Here is a 19,798-nt window from a genome sequence, read left to right on the forward strand (position 1 = left end):
GACATGGCCCTCCTGCAGACTTTCAGCAGGGTAGCCTGAGAACACCCAGCAGAGAGGGCCCCTGGGAGGGACCTGGGACGACCCCACGAAGAGGCCCGTGGTCCTGCCTCCCGCGCTGAGGTTGAGCCGTCCACGTCCCTGGGTAGGAAGTCCCAGAAGTGGTCCTCGGAGGGGGTCCCGCGGTCCGGTCCTGTCGGCTGAAGATCACAAGACACAAGCCTGCCCAGGGCTTCCCGGGACACACGGGGAAGGGCATTCCCTCCAAAAGGGTCTCCGGCCCAATCTCAACCCCGACCCGCGTGGCGCGCCGGGAGCTCCCCCGCGTCCCCCCACCCCACCCCGCCCCGGGCCGGCCTCCCCGGACCCGGCGCCTGCACGCCCGCCCGCCGGCCTGACCCGGTCGGCCAGCGCCGGGTTCGTGCTGCCCAGGGGCAGATCAGCCGCTGTCACACGCACAGTGGGTCCGGAGCAACGCAGTGTGCGGTGGGCAGGGGCTGCCCTGCGCCCGGAGGCCGGCGCGGCGCGCGGGCGGCGGAGGGTCGCCCCGCTGCTCCTACTTAGGCAGGATCCCCCGCGACCCCCGGGAGAGGATGACCCCGGAGGCGCGACCCCGCCCTCCGGCTCGGTACCCCGCGTGCGTCACCTGCGACCCCGGCCCGGGGCCGTCGCTCGCTCTCAGACCAACTTCGGTGGACGCCTCGGCCCCCCTCGCGCCCCCGGCGGGCCCGGACCGGGCCCCACGTGCCCGCCCAATATGCAAATGTGATAGCTTCCAGCCAATGGGCCGCCGCGCGGGTCCCGCCCTGCGGCGCCTCGGCCAATGGGCGCGCGGCGGTGGGCGCAGCACGCCCCGCCCATCGCCGCGCGGCCCTCGGCAGGCGCGGCCGGCGCGTTCCTTTCTGCACGTCGGCTTGGGGAGGGGCGGCCACCTGCCGGGCGGGGCCTGCGGGGCGGCGGGGCGCGGGGCCCGCGGGGCGGCCCCTCCGCCGGGGGCCCGAGGCGGTCCCCCCCGCCGTCCGGCCCACCGCGTCGCCGCGCTCCGGGCGCTCCTCGCCCGGGCGGCACCCCGGGGAGTGGGCCGGGGATGGGGTCCGCGGAGAGGGGGCCGCCGAGCCCCGCCGGGCAGCGCCGCTGGCGGGGCCGTCCTGCCGTGCGCGGGGACAAGGCCCGCGTGCCCGCCGCCCCTGAAGACGCCTGCAGTCCCGACGGCTTAGGAGGCTGCAGTGGGGACCCAGCAGACCCTCACCTCCCGTCCCCCGCAGGAAGTCGGAAAGGAGGCGTGGCCCAAGTGGCAGAGCGCCAGCTTTGAGCAGAGCCAGCCCAGCAAGAGCAGGAGGCCCTGAGTTCAACGCCCCGTGCGTGCGTTACGTGTGTGTGCATGCGTGCGCCCGCTTCAGAGGCCAGCAGCCCGGGGACGCCTGCTCCCCGTGGTTGTCCTCTCTTCACTCCCTTCCCTTCCGTGGCCAAGGTGGACCCTGGAGTGAAACCGTGGATCTTCTGACCCTAAGCAGGCAGGAAGGTGCTTCTTCTTTTGCTTCCAAAACAGGAGTCCTTATGAGCTCTTTGTTCCCCCCGCCCAATCTCCCTCAAATCAACCAGTTCTTCACAATCCTGCCTCAGAGACTGTCTGACCTGGTGAACCTCCCCGCCTTGCTCCGGCACCTCCAAGAGGATCCTTTGCCCTCCCCAGTCCCCTGTCCATGGCTGCCCTCCTCCTCTCATTGGACCGTCCTTGTCTTCACTGCTTCCACAGAGTCCCACATCTTGTACAGTCTGGGTTAGCGCTTGTCAGCTGCCACAAACCTAGCCTGGGCAGTTGAGTGCTGGGGCTCCACAGGGGTGTCGGATCTAGACCTCAGTAGCATAGAGCTTTGGGACAGGCTCTAAGCACAGGGTTGTGCAATGCGGCTATCTATGGATGGAGCACCAAGAAGGCAGAAACCAGCTTAGTTCATTGGCAACCAGAAATTTAAGGGTATGATTGGGCTCCAATGCTCATATCTGTAATCCTGGATCCTTGAAAGGTAGAGATTGGGAAGAGTATGGACTATACACAAATGAATTGTAAAGATAATGACTGAGGTCTAGACCAACCTAAGGATAAACTCTAGATCCTATCTCGAAACTAAAGCAAAAAGAATTGGTAGTAGAGCACCTGCCTAGCAATGTAAGGCCTTTAATTCAACCCCTAGTGCCCCCAGAAAAGAAAGGAGGAATTGAAGGGTCAGCAAGACTTACATCATGTGGAGTTTTTGCTTTTTGTTTCTGTTTTTTGTGCCAGTCCTGGGGCTTGAACTCAGGGCCTGGGAGCCATCCCTGAGCTTCTTTCACTCAAGGCTAGCATTCTACCACTTGAGCCACAGTTCTGTTTCTGGTTCTTTGTTGTTGTTGGTGGTGGTGGTGGTAGTGGTGGTCATGGTCATGGGGCTTGAACGCTGGGCCTGGGCTCTGTCAGCTCTTCAGCTCAAGGCTAACACTCTACCACTTGAGCCACACCACCACTTCCAGCTTTTCCTGCTTATGTGGTGCTGAGGAATGGAACCCAGGGCTTCAGGCATGCAAGGCAAGCGCTCTACCACGGAGCCACCTTCCCAGCCCCCTCTGGCTCTTTTTAAATAGTTTTATTGGAGATAAGCTTCTCACAGACTTACCTCCCTGTGCTGGCTTCAAACCCCTTGGATCTCAGCTTTCTGAGTAGATAGGATTACAGGTGTGAGACATCTGCACCCAACTAAATCATGAGTTCTTGAGGGATTATATGTTTGTTTGTACCCATGCTCAAGTCTAGTCTTCTACCACTGGAGCAACTGCTCCACTTCAGGCTTAATTGGAGATAAGAGTCTCACAGACCTACCTGCACAGGCTAGTAAGATCTGTGATCCTCAGCTCTCAGCCTCCTGAGTAGCTAGGATTATAGGTGTGGATCATGTGTTCTTGAAGGAATCCCTTGGATCATTAGGATTCCTGAAGAGGGCCCTATCTTTTTTTTTTTTTTTTTTGGTCGGCCGTGGGGCTTGAACTCTGGGCCTGGGCGCTGTCCTTCAGCTCAAGGCGAGCGCTCTACCACTTGAGCTACAGCGCCACTTCCGGTTTTCTGGTGGTTTATTGGAGATAGGAGTCTCACGGTCTTTCCTCCCTGGGCTGGCTTTGAACTGCGATCCTCAGATCTCAGCCTCCTGAGTAGCTAGGATTACAGGCGTGAGCCACCAGCGCCCAGCTGAGAGGGCCCTATCTTTAAGATAGAGCACAGATTCAGAGGGAAGAGTCAGGGACTGGAGGATAGGAAGAAATTTAACCACAGGAACATGATTCCCACATGTTCCCCAATCCTGCCAATCCCCAAAGTACTTATATATTCATGCCCAGGCCCTATAAATGTAACTGTGACCTTATTTGGACAAAAGGGATTTTTTCAGAAAACTCAAGTGAAAGACCTTGAAATGGAATGATGCTCAATTACCTAGATGGACCCTGAATCCAATGACAGTATTCTTTATTTTCTGCACTGGTCCTCGGGCTTGACTTAGGCCTGGGCACTATCCCTGAGCTCTTTCACTTAAAACAAGTGCTCTACCACTTTGAGCCACACTTCCATTTCTGGTTTTCTGGTAATTAACTGGAGATAAGAACGCCACCCAAAGTGGGAGCAGGTGGCTCTCCTGTAATCCTAGCAACTCAGGAGCCTGAGATCTGATGATCACGGTTCAAAGCCAGCCCAGGCAGGAAAGTCCTTGAGACTCTTATCTCCAATAAACCACTCAGAAAACTGGAAGTGGCACTATGGTTCACGTGGTAGAGCAATCACTTTGAGCTGAAGAACTGAGGGACAGCGCCCAGGCTCAGAGTTCAAGCCCATGACTGACCAAAAAAAAAAAAAGAATGTCATAGATTTTCCTTCTCGGGCTGGCTTTGAACTGGGATCCTCAGATCTCAACCTCCTGAGTAGCTAGGATTACAGGTGTGAGCCACCAGCATCCAGCTTTATCCCTGGGCTTTTATGCTTAAGGCTTGTGCTCTACCAGTTGATTCACAACTCCCAGATTTTTTTTTTTTTTTTTTGGGTCCGGTCGTGGGGCCTGACCTCTGGGCCTGGGTTTGCCCTTAGCTCTTCAGCTCAAGGCTAGCGCTCTACCACTTGAGCCACAGTGCCACTTCCGTCTTCTTCGTTTTGCTTATGTGCTATTGAGGAATCGAACCCAGGGCCTCAGGCATGCAAGGCAAGCGCTCTACCACTGAGCCACCTTCCCAGCCCATCTCCCAGATTTTTTATTTTTGGTGATTAATTGTAGAAAGTCTCACAGACTTTCCTGCCCCGGCTGGCTTTGAACTGTGATCCTTAGCCTCCTGAGTAGCTAGGATTTTAAGTGTGAGCCACTGGCACCTGGCAGACATCTGTTGTTTTAAACCATCCAGTTTGTGGTCAAAAGACACTCAAGTATCTGCTTTCCTGGTCTCAGAAGGCAGTGCTGCCTGTCCCTCGACACCTCTGGGCGTTTCAATTCCCTTGTTCTCACCCCTTTCACTGCCCCTGCTTTAGGCTTCCTCGGGCATTTACTTGTTGAGACGGATGGAATGGGATAAAGGGCAACACCAGGGTTCAGGGCTCACCCAGCTGTATGAATTACAGGCATGATGGAGGAGGGTCCGGACCCTCTGGGAGAAGCTGGCTCAGGCTAGATAGAATTGAGAGAACTCTCAGCCTATCTTTGCCCTTCTGTGTAAGCCAGAATACATGCCATATCTTTGCTTGTAAGTGCCCATGTGAGGCACGAGTAGCATGAACCAGCACAAAGGAGGAAACCAGCAGAGACCTACCTCTGGGTAAACGTGTGAATCTACACTGGCAGTAACATGGGAGAGATGGCAGGAAGGTAACCAATGCATGCATGAGAACTGACAGTGGTAATGTGGGGTGTTGTAATGGGGGTGTCTGTGCCTGTCATTCACTCCATGTGAGCAGATAAGGAGAAAACTTTATATCAGTGGGTGAAGGGAGAGGGCATGAGTAGGTAAGAGGTATAGATACATGTTTGAGCCCAGTCTGGCCTTGCGCGGCTAGCTCCTTATGGATACTTCTCACACCTAAGCATGGGTTGGCAGGGTTAGGTCGTTTCTGTGCTCTGCTCAAATTTGCTCACTCAAAGTGTTCTATGTGGGCTGGGAAGGTGGCTCAGTGGTAGAGCGCTTGCTTTGCATGCCTGCGGCCCTGGGTTCGATTCCTCAGCACCACATAAGCAAAAAGAAAAAAGCCAGAAGTGGCGCTGTGGCTCAAGTGGTAGAGCGCTAGCCTTGAGCTGAAGAGCTGAGGGACAGCGCCCAGGCCCAGAGTTCAGGCCCCAGGACCGGACCCCAAAAAAAAAAATTTAAAAAAAGAAAGAAAGTGTTCTATGTCGTCGTGGGTGCACAAGTTTTTCCAGGGCAGCTGTGGAGATTCAGGGCCTTGCACACGCTACACAGCACTTCACCACCAGTCTCATTCTGTCATATCACCGTCTCCCATATCACATAGTTCAATTCTCCACAGGGTTCAAGTTATTTTGTTTTGTTTTGCGCCAGTACTGGAGCTCGAACTTAGGGCCTAGCGCTCTTGGCTTTTTCACTCATACAGGATACTCTACCACTTGAGCCACGTGACCTTTTGCTGTTTAACTGTAGATAAGAGCCACAGATTCATCTGCATGGGCTGACTTCCCACACTGCCCTCAGATCTCGGCCTCCTGGGTAGCTAACGGGATCACAGGTGTGGGCAGCTGGCACAGACTCCTATTCAAAGTTTACTCTGTCTCGCAAAGCTGGGGCCCAGGAGCCCGCACTTGAAGAGCCAGGTGCAACCTGAGAGCCCTGTGCATGCTTCAAAGGACAGACAGGAGGAAAGCTGCGGATGAAGACAGCCAGAGCCCACACCCAGCCCCACCTCGGGGCCAAGGGCGACCCAGCCAGACGGCAGGCTCGCGCACGAAGGGCGGGGCGGGGCCTGCGCGGGGCGGGGCCTGCGCGGGGCGGGGCCTGCGCGGGGCGGGGCCTGCGCGGGGCGGGGCCTGCGCGGGGCGGGGCCTGCGCGGGGCGGGGCCGGGCCTGCGCGGGGCGGGGCCTGTGCGGGGCGGGGCCTGCGCGGGGCGGGGGCGGGGCCCGGGGCAGAAGGCCGCTCCCATTCGCGCCAGGAGGGAGGCGGAGGGTGGGCTGTACCATCATCTGCGCCGGGGGAGCCCTAGGCCAGCACACTGGAGGACGGCCGAGCACGAATTCGTCCAGAACACTGACTTCTCTGGACAGAGCCCCTGCACTAACCAGCGTCTGCGAAGGGAGAAGGCGTTCTAGCGCCTCGGTGCTCCGTGAGAGGGATCTCCCCCCCGCCACGGCCCAGTGGTTTCGACCAACGGGCGGGGCGGAAGGTCCCTGAAGCTCACACGGTGCGCTTCCGGGTCGGGGTGCGCGCGCTGGCGGCGGCGGCGGCCGCAGCGGCGGTGGCGGCGGTCGGGCCTCATCGCGGTCTGGCTTTGGCGGCGGCAGGGACGTCCGGCCGCGCCCAGGAGGCGCCAGGTCCCCGGGTACGTACGGTGGCCGCGCCGGCCCCGGGCCCCCGCGCCCCCGGCCGCGCAGGCCCCTTCGGGCGCCGCTCGCTTTGTCTGCGGCCTCTGGGGCGAGCGAAGCCTGCGCCCTGCTGGCTGCGGGCCGGGACAGGCGGGCGCCCGCGGCCGCGCGCCCGGCCCCCGGGCCCGGCCCCTCAGGTGGCGGGGCGCCCGGCGCCGGGCCGGCGGGGCGCGGCGGGGCGTGTGGGGAAGGCCGGTCCCGGCGGCCCCGGCCGCGGGGGAGCCGAGGGGTCGAGCGGCCCTCAGCGCCGGCTCTCGGGAGTTAGCTCGTCGTCCCCGGGCTTCCCACAGATCAGGTCCCCGAGAGGTCGAGTCGCTGGCCTGGGTCACGCAGCCGCAGAGTGGAGCCGCGCTGGCGGCCGGGCCCCGCTCCGCGCGGTGAGCCGTGCGGGCCGCCGGCCCGGCCCCGCAGGGGACCTGCGCGCGCGTCTGCCCGCGGGAAGGGCACTTCGGGCCGCGGCGGCCGGGGCCGGCTGAGGCCGAGGTGGAACGCGGGACTTGGCGTTCCTGGACCAGGCCTCCTTCGGACGGAAAGGACGTTGGGCCAGCAGCAGCAAGAGGCCTTTCCGGGACTGTCCTGGCGGTGTTGAGAACGCCCTGCCTGGAGCCACCAGCCCGGCTTTACTCAGGAGGGCGGCGTTGTAGCCTGGTGCTCAGCCTAGCGGAGACTTTCGGAGGCTCCTAGTGTCCACTTCCTTTGCAGCGTTTCATACACGTCGTAATGGTACACGATCGCGAAGAACAAGCCCGAGCTGGGTTCTGGGGGTTCATGCCTGTAATCCAGACCACTCAGGAGGTGGAAATCTGAGGATTTCAGTTCCAAGCCATCCTGGCAGGAAGCCCCATGAGGCCCAGCAGAGTTAACCGATTAACCCGCACAAAGCTGGAAAGTAGAGATATGGCTCAAGTGGTTGATTGTCATCCTTGAGGAAAAAAGCCAAATGAGAGTGTACCAGTTCAAGCCTCAGGATGGCACCAAAGAAGAAAAAGTCAACCTGAATAGAGAAGTTTGACTTTGCTGCAGGCTTTGCCCACTGCCTTTTTTTTTTCTTTTTTTTTCTTTTTGTCAGACATGGGGCTTGAATTCTGGGCCTGAGCGCTGTCCCTCAGTTCTTCAGCTCAAGGCACACACTCTACCACTTGAGCCACAGCTCCACTTCCGGTTTTCTGGTAGTTTATTAGAGATAAGAGTTTCACAGACTTTCCTGCCTAGGCTGGCTTTGAACCAAGATCCTCAGATCTCAGCCTCCTTAGTAGCTAGAATTACAGGTGTGAGCCACCAGCGCCCAGCTTTGCCCAGTGCCTTTCATATGGTTTCCTCCCTGATTTCTCATGGCAGCCTTCTGAGGCAGGGCCTGACCCTTACTATGGCTCTCAGTGAAGAAAGAATCTAAGAGTTGCTTGTTCATATTTTGAACTTGGGAGTGTGAAATATGTTATTAGAGTGGGGATTTGCTCTTGTACATCAGACCTTAAACTACCCCATTTCTACCCTGATGTCATCTAGTGGTTTGGGGGCTAAATTTTCTGCTGTCTTTGAATTGTTTGCTGATTGGTTCATAAATGAGTATTCACCTTCCCCTCAGCTTTCTTCTGGACAGGGCAGACAGGGCAGGCATTGTAGCATGTGCCCTAGGATGATATGAGGTCACAGGTATGGGAAGGGTACAGGTGAGCAGAATTACAGATCTCTTGTCTCTAACAGTAGCCACTTTTAGGTTTGATCTTTGATCCTTGATAGCCGTGCGTCGTAAGGTCGTAAGGGTCCTAGTAGAAACAGGAGCCCCTGGCCAGGACTCCTCACTGCGAAACAGGGTATAGACTCTTCGTAAGGGGCTGTGGATACTTAGAACAGCAGATAGAGAAAAGGTTAATAATTTGTCAAAACCACTTCTCAGATGACAACTGGCCAGTGAAAGCTTTCTCAAATTAAATGCCCTTACTATGTAGAAAACTTGAGCTAGAACCTGGGGCTTTGTGGTGCCTCCTTACATGGGAGGTAGGGCAGTCCCTATCTTTGAGCTGGCCTTCACTCCTTCATGAAGGTTATTTGGTGGAGGGATTACCCCTCTCCAGCCTCTGCTGGGTGTGTGTGATCCTTATGGCTGAAGGACATAAGCAAGCCTGCATCTACAGGGTTCAGTAAATAGACCTGACCTTGAGCACTTCTCTTACCCCTGTGTGGTGCTTTCCCTCAACTATAGATAAGAGGCTTGGTGGAAATGCACATGGTGCCACAGGGTGGGTTTCACTCACTGTGCCTCTGTGAACTGGGGTAAGCAGCACTGAGGACTATGTGCGTGGATTGGTTCTCATTTGTGGACCAAAGTCTGAGGCTCTGGATAGGAGGAGGGTCATGTCCAGAAACAAGTCTAAGACGTTGTACACAAGTGTACCAGCTGTCTTTACAGGGCCTGCAGAGGGGCCCTGGTAGATATCCTACTGACAGGTGAAAATAATTTGTTTTTTCAGCCTCCCCATCTGGGTACCACAGAAATTCCAAGGCCCTAGGAGCCTCAGCTGATAGTAGTCAACTGAATGAAGGCCAGTGGACCAGCCTTGGCCAAGAGTGACCTCTTCAGGGAGTGCTATGCAGATAGACTGTTCTTCCCTAAGCCTCTGATGACCAGCTCTCAGTTGTGCAATGCTACTTTGCTCTGCTCAGAAGTCCATGTGATTCATTCTTGGTGTTGAGACTCTTTTTTTTTTTTTTTTTTTTTGGGGTCCGGTCGTAGGGCCTGAACTCTGGGCCTGGGCGCTGTCCCTCAGCTCTTCAGCTCAAGGCTAGCGCTCTACCACTTGAGCCACAACGCCACTTCCGGCTTTTTTCTTTTTGCTTATGTGGTGCTAAGGAATCGAACCTAGGGCCTCAGGCATACAAGGCAAGCACTCTACCACTGAGCCATCTTCCCAGCCCCGGTGTTGAGACTCTTGAAGGAGTTCTTGTACAAAAGCATCCCTGATCCTTAGGAACTGAGATCTACTTTGCACATAGGAATCTGTGTCTTTTTTTGATTTTGTGCATAAGTTATGGCTGAGTTTGCCCTATGTGTGTTGTGTCTTGCAGTCTGACCTCTTCATGTATGAATGTTCAGGGAAATAGAAGGAATGACTATTATTATTTTGTTACTGGTACTAGGGCTTGAACTCAAGGCCTTATACTCTTGCTTGTTTTTTTTTTTTTTTTTGCTCAAGGCTTACTTGATCCAGTCTTCCACTTCTGGCCTTTTCCTGGTAACCAGAGATAACAATCTCTCTCAAGCTGTGCACCAGTGGCTCACGCCTGTAATCTTAGCTACTCAGGAGGCTGAGATCTGAGGATCACGGTTCAAAGTCAGCCCAGGCAGAAAAGTCCATGAGACTTTTATCTCCAATAAACCACTAGAAAACTGGAACTCTGGCTCAAGCGGTAGAGCACTTGCCTTGAGCTGAAAAGCTTAGAGATAGCACCCAAGCCCAGAGTTCAAGCCATGACCTACCAAAAAAAAAAAAAGAGAATCTTTGATTTGTCTCCTCAGGTTCTCTTTGGACCTAGGTCCTCAGCTTTCTGAGTAGCTAAGATTATAGACATAAGTCATGGGCACCTGGCAAATGACTATTATTCTTTAAGAGAGGACTTTGGAACTAGTGCAGTTTGGAATTACCTAGCACTGGTCTCTTTCAGAGCTGAACTCCGATGTGTAGCAATGGATGACGAGAGCCTGGATGAACTTGTGGCCCAGAGCCCAGGACCGGGTGAATGCCAAGTAGGCCCCTTGGAATTGGCAAGTGACGCTGGTAAGCCACCTGCTGCTGGGGGAATCTCTGGAGGAGCAGTGGTGCCTGGTGTATTCTCCAGGTTGCTGACTGCCCTTGGGAGGTTGTATATGGGTTTTTAACTTCAGCCTTCACAAACACACACACACACTTTAGTTTTAAATTATAGAAATATGGTGCACTAATTTTTTCGTGTTCATTTTTTACACTGGGTATCATCTTGCCATTTTGCCTAGACTCGTTTATAGTCCCTGGGCTCCAGCAACTTTTACTGCAGCTTTCTTTTCTTTACTTTTTTTTTTTTTTTTGGTTGGCCATGGTGCTTGAGCTCAGCCTGGGCACTGTCCCTCAGCTTTTTAGCTCAAGACGAGTGCTCAGCCTCCTTAGTAGCTAGGATTACAGGCATGAGCTACCGGTGCCTGGCTTACCTCAGCATCCTAAGTAGCTGGGCCTTCTTATCTGTTTTGTTTTATGTAAAACATGGTCTTGTTATGTAGTCCAGGGTAGTCTTGAATTCTCAATCCTTCATGTCAGGCTCCTGAGTGCTGTAATTACAGGCCTGTGCCATGGTACTTGACACTTTTTGTCTGATTTTTAATGTGAGTCGCACAAATGTGGGTAGGAGGCCTCCCTTTGTTTTCACTGGCCTCACCAGTCCCACTCTCAGCCCAGGGAACCTGCAGACCTTTGAAATCCCCAGTACATTTGCAGAGCAAACCTGGTTCTCTGCTACTTTAGTTGTGACTCTGCCCTTGGGGCCTATACTTTTACAAAACCCCGATGCTCTAGAAGAAAGCAGTGATGAGCACAGTGGAGACTCTGAGGATGACACAGGCAGTGAGCATGAAGATGACACAGACGTGGAGGATGAAGAAGGGCTCTCTGAAGAGGAGGACCTGGGAGACAGATCAGGTAGATGCCTTGATTCTTCTCTTACTGTGAGCAGATAGCCTTTGTTTTTGTTTTGTTTTGTTTTGTTTTTGTCGGTCATGAGGGCCTGAACTCTGGGCCTGGGTGCTGTCCCTCAGCTCTTCAGCTCAAGGCTAGCGCTCTACCACTTGAGCCACAGCGCCACTTCCGGCTTTTTTCTGGATATGTGGTGCTGAGGAATCGAACCCAGGGCCTCATGCATGCAAGGCAAGCGCTCTAACACTGAGCCACCTTCCCAGCCCCCCTGCTATAGTCTTTAGCTTCCATGTTCAGTTTAATGACATGGTTTCATAGATGTCTCTTCTGGTAGGTGCGGAAAATGTGCAAGAACATCAAGAAGGGGCTGGGAAGGTGGCTCAGTGGTAGAATGCTTGCCTTGCATGCATGAGACCCTGGGTTCGATTCCTCAGAACCACATAAGCATAAAAGCCGGAAGTGGAACTGTGGCTCAGGTAGTAAAACATCAGCCTTGAGCACAAAATCTCGTGGACAGCACCGAGACCTGAGGTCAACCCCAGGGCTGGCACAAAGTAAAAAAGAGGAAAAAGAAGCATGAGCTCTGAGAGGACATGATCATCCTCCCGGTGCAAGGTGGTTCAGATACCTAGAAGGCTGTGTGGGCTGAGATTTCACCCAGCAGATAGGCTAGTTGGCAGGTCTGCCCTGTGGTTCGTTCTCTGCTGGTGCTTTCCAGAACTGGGCAAACTTCTTGTGTAGTTTTAAAGTCTGAGTACTAGCTGAGGTTTGTGCCCTTCACCTCTTTTAGGGAACAGTGCTCAAAAGGGCAGGTCTGCTCTAGGTAACTTCCCCATCCTTCACAGCCACTTCCGCCTATAGGCAGCCAGGGCCTCAGGTGGGCTGCCTTCTGTCTTAGTCTTCATGCCAGGAGCATACACTTTTTTTTTTTGTCGGTCATGGGGCTTGAACTCTGGGCTTTTTTTTTTTGTCGGTCATGGGGCTTGAACTCTGGGCCTCAGTGCTGTCCCTGCGCTCTTCAGCTCAAGGCGAGCGCTCTACCTCTTGAGCCACAGCTCCACTTCCGGTTTTCTAGTGGTTTATTGGCGATCTGAGTCTCATGGACTTTTCTGCCTGGGCTGGCTTTGAACCGTGATCCTCAGATCTCAGCCTCCTGAGTAGCTAGGATGACAGGCAGGAGCCACCGGCGCCCAGCTGGAGCATGCACTTTTGATGCATCTCTAGCACCTGTGTTTCATTCTTTCACTATGATTCTGTGGCTGTCAGTGTTAGAAAATTGGAAGCACCTACCTCCTGGACCTGCTGTTGGTTAGGCCCCAGCCCCAAACTTGAAAAATGGATCTGATAAAGCAAGCGGCCCATTAAGAAATCTGCCAAGCCGGGCGCCCGTGGCTCATGCCTGTAATCCTAGCTACTCAGGAAGCTGAGATCTGAGGATCACGGTTCAAAGCCAACCCGGGCAAGGAAAGTCCTGAGACTCATCTCCAATAAACCACTAGAAAACCGGAAGTGGCTCTGAGGCTCAAGCGGTAGAGCGCATGCCTTGAGCTGAAGAGCTGAGGGACAGCGCCCAAGCCCAGAGTTCAAACCCCACAACAGACCAAAAAAAAAAAGAAAGAAAAAGAAATTTGCCATTCAGGGGCTGATGTCCTAAAATAGGCACGCTTGGAGGCTCAACAGTTGTTCCATTCTTTGAGACCCATTCTGGCCCTGGAGTCCATGGCTTTAATTGGGCTCTGCCTCTGCCCTAAGTCTTGGGCTTGAGCAGCTGATGTGGCTGCTCAGTCACTATCCCTGTCCACTTGACTCAGAAACAGCTCTGGTTGGAATGGATTCAGGTTAGTAGCTGTGGCAACCATAGCTTGCAGGTCATGAGGACGAGACTCACCAGGCACAGGTGCACTGAGTACCTTCCAGGTAGATGGAGAATGTATCCCACAAGGACTTTCTTTTTTTTTTTGGTTGGATATGGGGCTTGAACTCTGGGCCTAGACACTATCCGTCAGCTCTTCAGCTCAAAGCTAGTGCTCTACCACTTGAGCCACAGTGCCACTTCTGGCTTTTTCTGTTTATGTGATGCTGAGGAATTGAACCCAGGGCCTCATTCATGCAAGGCAGGCACTCTACCACTGAGCCACCTTCCCAGCCCCCCACAAGGTACTGGGGCTTGAACTCAGGGCTTTGTGCTCTTGCTTAGCTTGTAAATTCAAGGCAGGCCCTTCACCACTTGAGCCAGACATCACTTCTAGTTTTTTGTTGGTTAATTGGAGATAAGAGTCCCTGGGATTTATCTGCACAGGCTGGATTCAAATCTTGATCCTTTAGATCTGTCTCCTGAGTAGTTAGGATTATAGGCCTGAGCCACCAGTACCCAGCCCACAAAGACTTATCTGAAAGCTCTTTTCCTGAGTAAATCTTGAGCCTGCTCCCAGCCAACACTCTTGCTCATGTAGCCAATCGTGTGTGTGTGTGTGTGTGTGTGTGTGTGTGTGTGTGTGTGTGTGTGTGTGTCTGTGTGTGTGTGTGTCTGTGTGTGTGTTGAACTCAGGGGAAGGCTGGCACTCTGCCACTTTGAGCCACAGCTTCACTTCCTGTTTTCTCATGGTTAATTGGAAGATTAGAGTCTCATGGACTTTCTTGCCCAGGGTGGCTTTGAACCACAATTCTCAGATCTCAGCCTCCTGAGTAGTTAGGATTAGAGGTGTGAGCCACCAGCGCCCAGCTCCCAACCCTTTCTTTCACTGAAATTGTAATGTTTTGATTTACCCAAGGTTCTGAGGATTCTGAAGATGATATACAAACGTTAGTGGCGGCAGCAGATGCTCGGGGGAAGCTGGAGCCCAGCGGTGCACTCAATTCTGACGATGATGCAGAAAGCTGCCCCATTTGCCTCAATGCATTCAGAGACCAGGCTCTGGGCACCCCAGAGACCTGCACCCACTACTTCTGCCTAGACTGTATTGTCGAATGGTCCAGGGTGAGTGGGTTTTGCTGGGATTCTGCTTTGGATGGCTCCCACTTAGAATTGCTATGCCTGGCTCTCTGATAGTAAAGAACTAAAGTCTGCACTTTTGAGAGCTGAGCCCTGGGCTTTCAGAACTGTTGTTGAGACTCGGCTTACTGTGATGGGGTGTGTCTGTGGTTGAGGGGTGCAAGAGAAGGGGACTACAGGTTTCCTGGGAGCTCAGACGTTGAAACGTTAAGTGATATAGGAGCAGAGCTTATGTGTGCTGCAGCCCCAGAGCATGTTGCTACCTGGGAGGATCTTACAGATCTGATGGTCAACACTTAGTCCTGACTGCCAGCATTGGAGAGGACAAGCAAGTAGCTGTTGACTGTCTTCCTTCCCTTCCTTTCCTCCCTCCCTTTTGTTCCAGTACTGGGGTTTCAACTGAAAAGATGTATGTTTTATTTTATACAGTGAACTTCAGTAAGTCCACTTGAAAGGTTCTTGGTAAAGATAACTAGAAAACATTTATAGTATTCTACCACTGAGTCACCTTCGCAACCCCCCAGAAAATGTTTAAAAAAGATTTTTGGGGGGGGGCAGTATAGTCGTGGAGATGGGAAGACAGGGATGGAAGGGGAAAAGGAGGAGACAACAATGCTTGATAAGAAATGTGCTTATTACCCTGCTCATGTAATTGAAACCCCTCTGTACGGTATTTTCACAATAAAAAACTTTAGGAAAAAAAGTTAAAAAAAAGTTTTTACTATACCTTTTCTTTCTTTCTTTTTTTTTTGGTCAGTTATGGAGCTTGAACTCTGGGCCTGGGCGCTGTCCCTCAACTGTTCAGCTCAAGACTAGCACTCTAGGACCTGAGCCATGCCCCACTTCTGGTTTTCTGGTGGTTAATTGGTGATAGGACTTTCCTGCCCTGGCTGGCTTTGAACTGCAATCCTCAGATCTTAGCCTCCTGAGGAGCTAGGATTACAGGTGTGAGCCACTGGCACCTGGCTTTTAGTATACATTTTAAAAAGCCAACACTTGATTTAGAGAAAAATTTTATTTTGAAGACAGTATTGACATGAAGGTGATTCTGTTGGGCTGTAATACAATTTTTATTTCTCACAGAATGCCAATTCCTGTCCAGTTGATCGAACCATATTTAAATGTATTTGTATACGAGCTGAGTTTGGTGGTAAAATCTTAAAGAAGGTAAGTATGCATGTTGCCCACCCCCTTCTTCCCTTACCTTATAGGAAAGAGCTTGCTTTTAAAACTCGGTTACAGGGGCTGGGAAGGTGGCTCAGTGGTAGAGTGCTTGCCTTGCTTGCATGAGGCCCTGGGTTCAATTCCTCAGGACCACATGAGCAAAAAGAAAAAAGCCAGAAGTGGCGCTGTGGCTCAAGTGGTAGAGCGCTAGCCTTGAGCTGAAGAGCTGAGGGATAGCGCTCAGGCCCAGAGTTCAGGACCCACGACCAGACCTCCCCCCCCCCCCCCCAAAAAAAAAAAAAAAAGTAAAAATAAAATAAATAAATAAAACTGGGTTACACCGGATGGGCGATTTCTCCACACATTTGCATTGAATTCCAATCAGTTTCATCCCCTGTCACATACCCTATCCCCCTCTGCCCAAATCGAGCAGCCCCAACAGGTTTCCTTGTTCTGTTTTCATAGTTAGAAGTAAGCATTTCCTTTCATCCTCCCCACCAGCACAGCCCTCTCTAAATAGGTTTTAGAAATGGACTTGTGCTTTTGTGGCCCTGAGCACAATGAAGCCCAAAGCTAGAATTGTCATCTGATAAGAAAGAGTCCTGGTCTTTCGCCCTCATCACCATCTCATCATAGTGTCTCTGGGCATGTGGCTGGAGAGGAAATGTGTGCAAGTTTAGGCCCACTCTAGGACCAGAATTCAGAAAGTACTGGGTTACTTATTGTGTAGAGCTGGAAGGAAGAAGGCATTTTCCTCTGCTCTTAATTCCCCTTTGCTAATTTGTTCTTCTAGTGTATGTTTGTTTTTTGCTGTACTGGACTAGAACTAGGGCCTTGCAAATGTTAGGAAAACATTACCATTGAGCTACATCCTCAGTCTTGGACTTTTGAGACAGGGTCTTGCTTTGTCACTCAGACTAGGCTTCATTCCATCATCCTGTCTCTACCTCTTGGTGTTTCTGGTATGTTCCATTATAGTGTGTGTGCGCGCGCGCGTGTGCGCGTGTGTGCATGCGCGTGTGCGCTCGTATCACTGGGCATTGAACCCAGGGTCTATGTGTGCTAGACAAGCATTGTACCATTGAGTCATACCCCAGATCCTCTTCCGTTGATGAGTAGCCCTGGGCAAGGCTGTAGGGATCTGTCTGAGATTCCTAAAAACTACAAGTTTGAGATATATATATAGATATATATATACATATCTATCTATCTATCTATCTATATATATATATATTTTTTTTTTGGTCCTGTCGTGGGGCCTGAACTCTGGGCCTGGGCGCTGTCCCTCAGATCCCCAGCTCAAGGCTAGCGCTCTACCACTTGAGTCACAGTGCCACTTCCAGCTTTTTTCTTATGTGATGCTGAGGAATTGAACCCAGGGCCTCATCCATGCAAGGCAAGCGCTCTACCACTGAGCCACCTTCCCAGCCCTTGATATATTTTTTTTAACACTGGGCCTGGGTGCTGTCCCTGAAGTCTTATGCTCAAGGCTAGCACTCTAGCACTTTGAGCCACCACTCCACTACCAGTTTTAGGGTAGTAAATTGGAGATGAGAGTCTCGGGGACTGTTCTGCTGTTCTGCCCTACCTGGCTTCAAACCAGAATCGTCATATTTCAGCCTCCTCAGTAGCTAGGATTAGAGGCATGAGTCATCAGCACCCAGCTTATTTATTTGTTTGTTGGTCCTGGGTCTTGAACTCTGGGCCTGGGCACTGCCCCTATCAAGGCTAGTGCTCTGCCACTTGAGCACAGGTCCTCTGGGCCAATAAAGCCTGAACAGATCTTAAAATTGTATTATGAACTGACACCTAGATTCTGGGGTCCATTAGGTATGTAACCAACAGATTTGTCATTAGATTCCAGTGGAAAACACCAGAGCCCAGGAGGAGGAAGAGGAAGACCCAACCTTCTGTGAAGTGTGTGGCAGGTGTGACCGTGAGGACCGGCTCCTGCTCTGTGATGGCTGTGATGCTGGGTAAGGGCGCGGGGCTCTGGTATATGCTGGAATGTGTTATCTGGGTTGTGTAGAGGGCAAGGGGTATCACCTGGGGCTCATAGGGGACTGAGCCCCACATAAAGTGACATCAGAGGCTTTCCTAGCTCTTGACATTGTACCTCTACATCTTCCAGAAAGCATTCTGAGGCTGCCCAGAGTTACACAGTACACTAAGACAAAGTGAAGGAAGGCCAGGGAACCACAGGGAGATTGGGCCTGGCCTAGCAGTGTGCATGCCGGCCTAGAGTTGTTGGGAATGAGATCCTGCAGCTACATCATCCTGGCCACAGTACAGATTCCTTGGGCTGGGAAGGTGGCTCAGTAGTAGAGCACTTGCCTTGCATGCATGAGGCCCTGGGTTCGATTCTTCAGCACCACATAAGCAAAAAGAAAAAAGCCGGAAGTGGCGCTGTGGCTCAAGTGGTAGAGCGCTAGCCTTGAGCTGAAGAGCTGAGGGACAGCACCCAGGCCCAGAATTCAGGCCCCACGACTGGACCCCCCCAAAAAAAAATCCTTTACCTTTATTTGAGAGGGGGAGGCCTGGGGCTTGCCTTCTAACCTATATCTATGAATAGTTGGGATTACAGGTATGTGCCATCTCACCAAACTTACTTGTTGAGAAGTCTCTATAACTTATCCACGTTGGTCTTGAACCATGATCCCCTCAGTCTCTGTGTCCTATGTAACTGAGACTGTAGGTCTGCTGCCATGCCTGGCACCCTTGACCATTATTAATTTTTTTTAATTTTATTTATTTATTTTTTTTGTCGGTCGTGGGGCTTGAACTCTGGGCCTGGGCGCTGTCCCTCAGCTCTTCAGCTCAAGGCGAGCGCTCTACCACTTGAGCTACAGCGCCACTTCCGGTTTTCTGGTGGTTTATTGGAGATAAGAGTCTCACAGTCTCTCCTGCCCGGGCTGGCTTTGAACCGAGATCCTCAGATCTCAGCCTCCTGAGTAGCTAGGATTACAGGCGTGAGCCACCAGCGCCCGGCTTTAATTTTATTTTTTTTTGTCAGTTGTAGGGTTTGAACTCTGGCTCCTTCCCTTGTATATTTGTGCCTAGCCGAGGTCTTCATCTTTATTGATGGTCCACATATATATGTATATGTATATATATATATTTTAATTAATTAATTTTTTTTGCCAATCCTAGGCACTGTCCTTGAGCTTCCTTTTGGTCGGTCGTGGGGCTTGAACTCTGGGCCTGAGCACTGTCAGTCCCTCAGCTCTTCAGTTCAAGGCGAGCGCTCTACCACTTGAGCTACAGCGCCACTTCCAGTTTTCTGGTGGTTTATTGGAGATAAGAGTTTCACGGACTTTCCTGCCCAGGCTGGCTTTGAACTGCGATCCTCAGATCTCAGCCTCCTGAGTAGCTAGGATTACAGGCATGAGCCACCAGTGCCCGGCCTGTCCTTGAGCTTTTTTTGCTCAAGGTTAGCACTCTACCACTTAAGCCACAGTGCTACTTGGGGCTTTTTCTTTTCTTTTTTTTTTTTTTTTGCTGGTCGTGGACCTGAACTCTGGGCCTAGGCGCTGTCCCTCAGCTCTTCAGCTCAAGGCTAGTGCTCTACCACTTGAGCCACAGCGCCACTTCCGGCTTTTTCTGTTTATGTGGTGCTGAGGAATCGAACCCAGGGCCTCAGGCATGCAAGGCAAGCGCTCTACCACTGAGCCACCTTCCCAGTCCACTTGGGGCTTTTTCTATGTGGTACTGTGGAACCGGACTCAGGGCTTCATGCATGCTAGGCAAGCGCTCTACCACTAAGCCACATTCCTAGTCCCGGAAACAAGTTTTAAAAAGACTGTAGTTAGGTGATGTTTCAGTTTAGCTTGGACCAAAAGACCTTTTCTTCTCTAGCTCAGGCACTCAGGCACTGACATTTGAAACTCCTGGGACCCCTGTGAGTGATGGTGGGAAGATGTGGAGTGAAGAGAAGGCTGGGCTGCTGTGTCACATTGCTGGGGATGGGCCTCACTAAAGGATGGGCGTCACAAGGACCTGGTACAGTTAGTTGCCTTATGACTTCAGTGCCAAGGCAGGAGTCTCACTATTAGCTTAGCAGTACCAGCTGAGACTCCGGGTGTGTGACCTGATCAGCATGCACACAGCAGCGGAAGGCCAGACTCCATAAAAATATCAAGCTTTCATTTCTTCAGACTGGAGGCTAGAAGGCCAAGCTTTGATGGAATTGATTTTTTTTTTTTTCTGGTCGGTTGTGGGGCTTGAAGTCAGGGCCTTGGTGCTGTCTCTGAGCTTTTCTGTTCAAAGCTAGTACTCTATCACTTTGAGCCACAGCTCCACTTCTGGTTTTCTGGTGGTTAATTAGAAGTGAGACTTTTCTGCCCGGGCTGGCTTTGAATTACAATCCTTAAATCTCAACCCCCTTGGGTAG

At 52.4% G+C, this 19,798-nt stretch overlaps 2 protein-coding genes across 5 annotated transcripts in view; one reads left to right on the forward strand and one right to left on the reverse strand.

Moving 5' to 3' along the window:
* Positions 1–6,208: 6,208 nt before the first annotated feature.
* LOC122095030 (uncharacterized protein C10orf95-like) lies at positions 6,209–7,999 on the reverse strand. Its single transcript, XM_042665556.1, has 3 exons — positions 7,957–7,999; positions 6,408–7,111; positions 6,209–6,265 (listed from the first exon to the last, which is right to left on the reverse strand). Exons 1-3 carry the CDS (start codon positions 7,997–7,999, stop codon positions 6,209–6,211), a joined length of 804 nt encoding a protein of 267 aa, XP_042521490.1.
* Phrf1 (PHD and ring finger domains 1) overlaps positions 6,450–19,798 on the forward strand; it is a 29,172-nt gene continuing 15,823 nt past the window's right edge. For 2 of the 4 annotated variants that reach the window (XM_042665558.1, XM_042665559.1), the window contains exons 1-6: positions 6,450–6,548; positions 10,255–10,367; positions 11,136–11,258; positions 14,024–14,229; positions 15,328–15,411; positions 17,266–17,384. In XM_042665558.1, coding sequence (XP_042521492.1) covers positions 10,277–10,367; positions 11,136–11,258; positions 14,024–14,229; positions 15,328–15,411; positions 17,266–17,384 — 623 coding nt within the window. In that variant the 5' untranslated portion in view covers positions 6,450–6,548; positions 10,255–10,276. The remainder of the gene's footprint in view (positions 6,549–10,254; positions 10,368–11,135; positions 11,259–14,023; positions 14,230–15,327; positions 15,412–17,265; positions 17,385–19,798) is intronic. The other 2 variants (XM_042665560.1, XM_042665561.1) reach the window with 1 other exon arrangement.

This window comes from Dipodomys spectabilis, unplaced genomic scaffold (genome assembly GCF_019054845.1).
Source record: "Dipodomys spectabilis isolate Male_0828 unplaced genomic scaffold, ASM1905484v1 ptg000331l, whole genome shotgun sequence".
In the NCBI taxonomy this organism is placed as follows: Eukaryota; Metazoa; Chordata; class Mammalia; order Rodentia; family Heteromyidae; genus Dipodomys; species Dipodomys spectabilis.

Bases quoted from the DNA above. Each gene is read 5' to 3' on its own strand.
- LOC122095030 (XM_042665556.1), bottom strand. From the start codon at position 7,999: ATGAACAAGCAACTCTTAGATTCTTTCTTCACTGAGAGCCATA. The intron at 7,112-7,956 runs GTAAGGGTCAGG...TTCCGTCCGAAG, and splicing joins TTTCTTCACTGAGAGCCATA to GAGGCCTGGTCCAGGAACGC. The intron at 6,266-6,407 runs GTGAGCTTCAGG...GGCTCTGTCCAG, and splicing joins CCGACCCGGAAGCGCACCGT to AGAAGTCAGTGTTCTGGACG.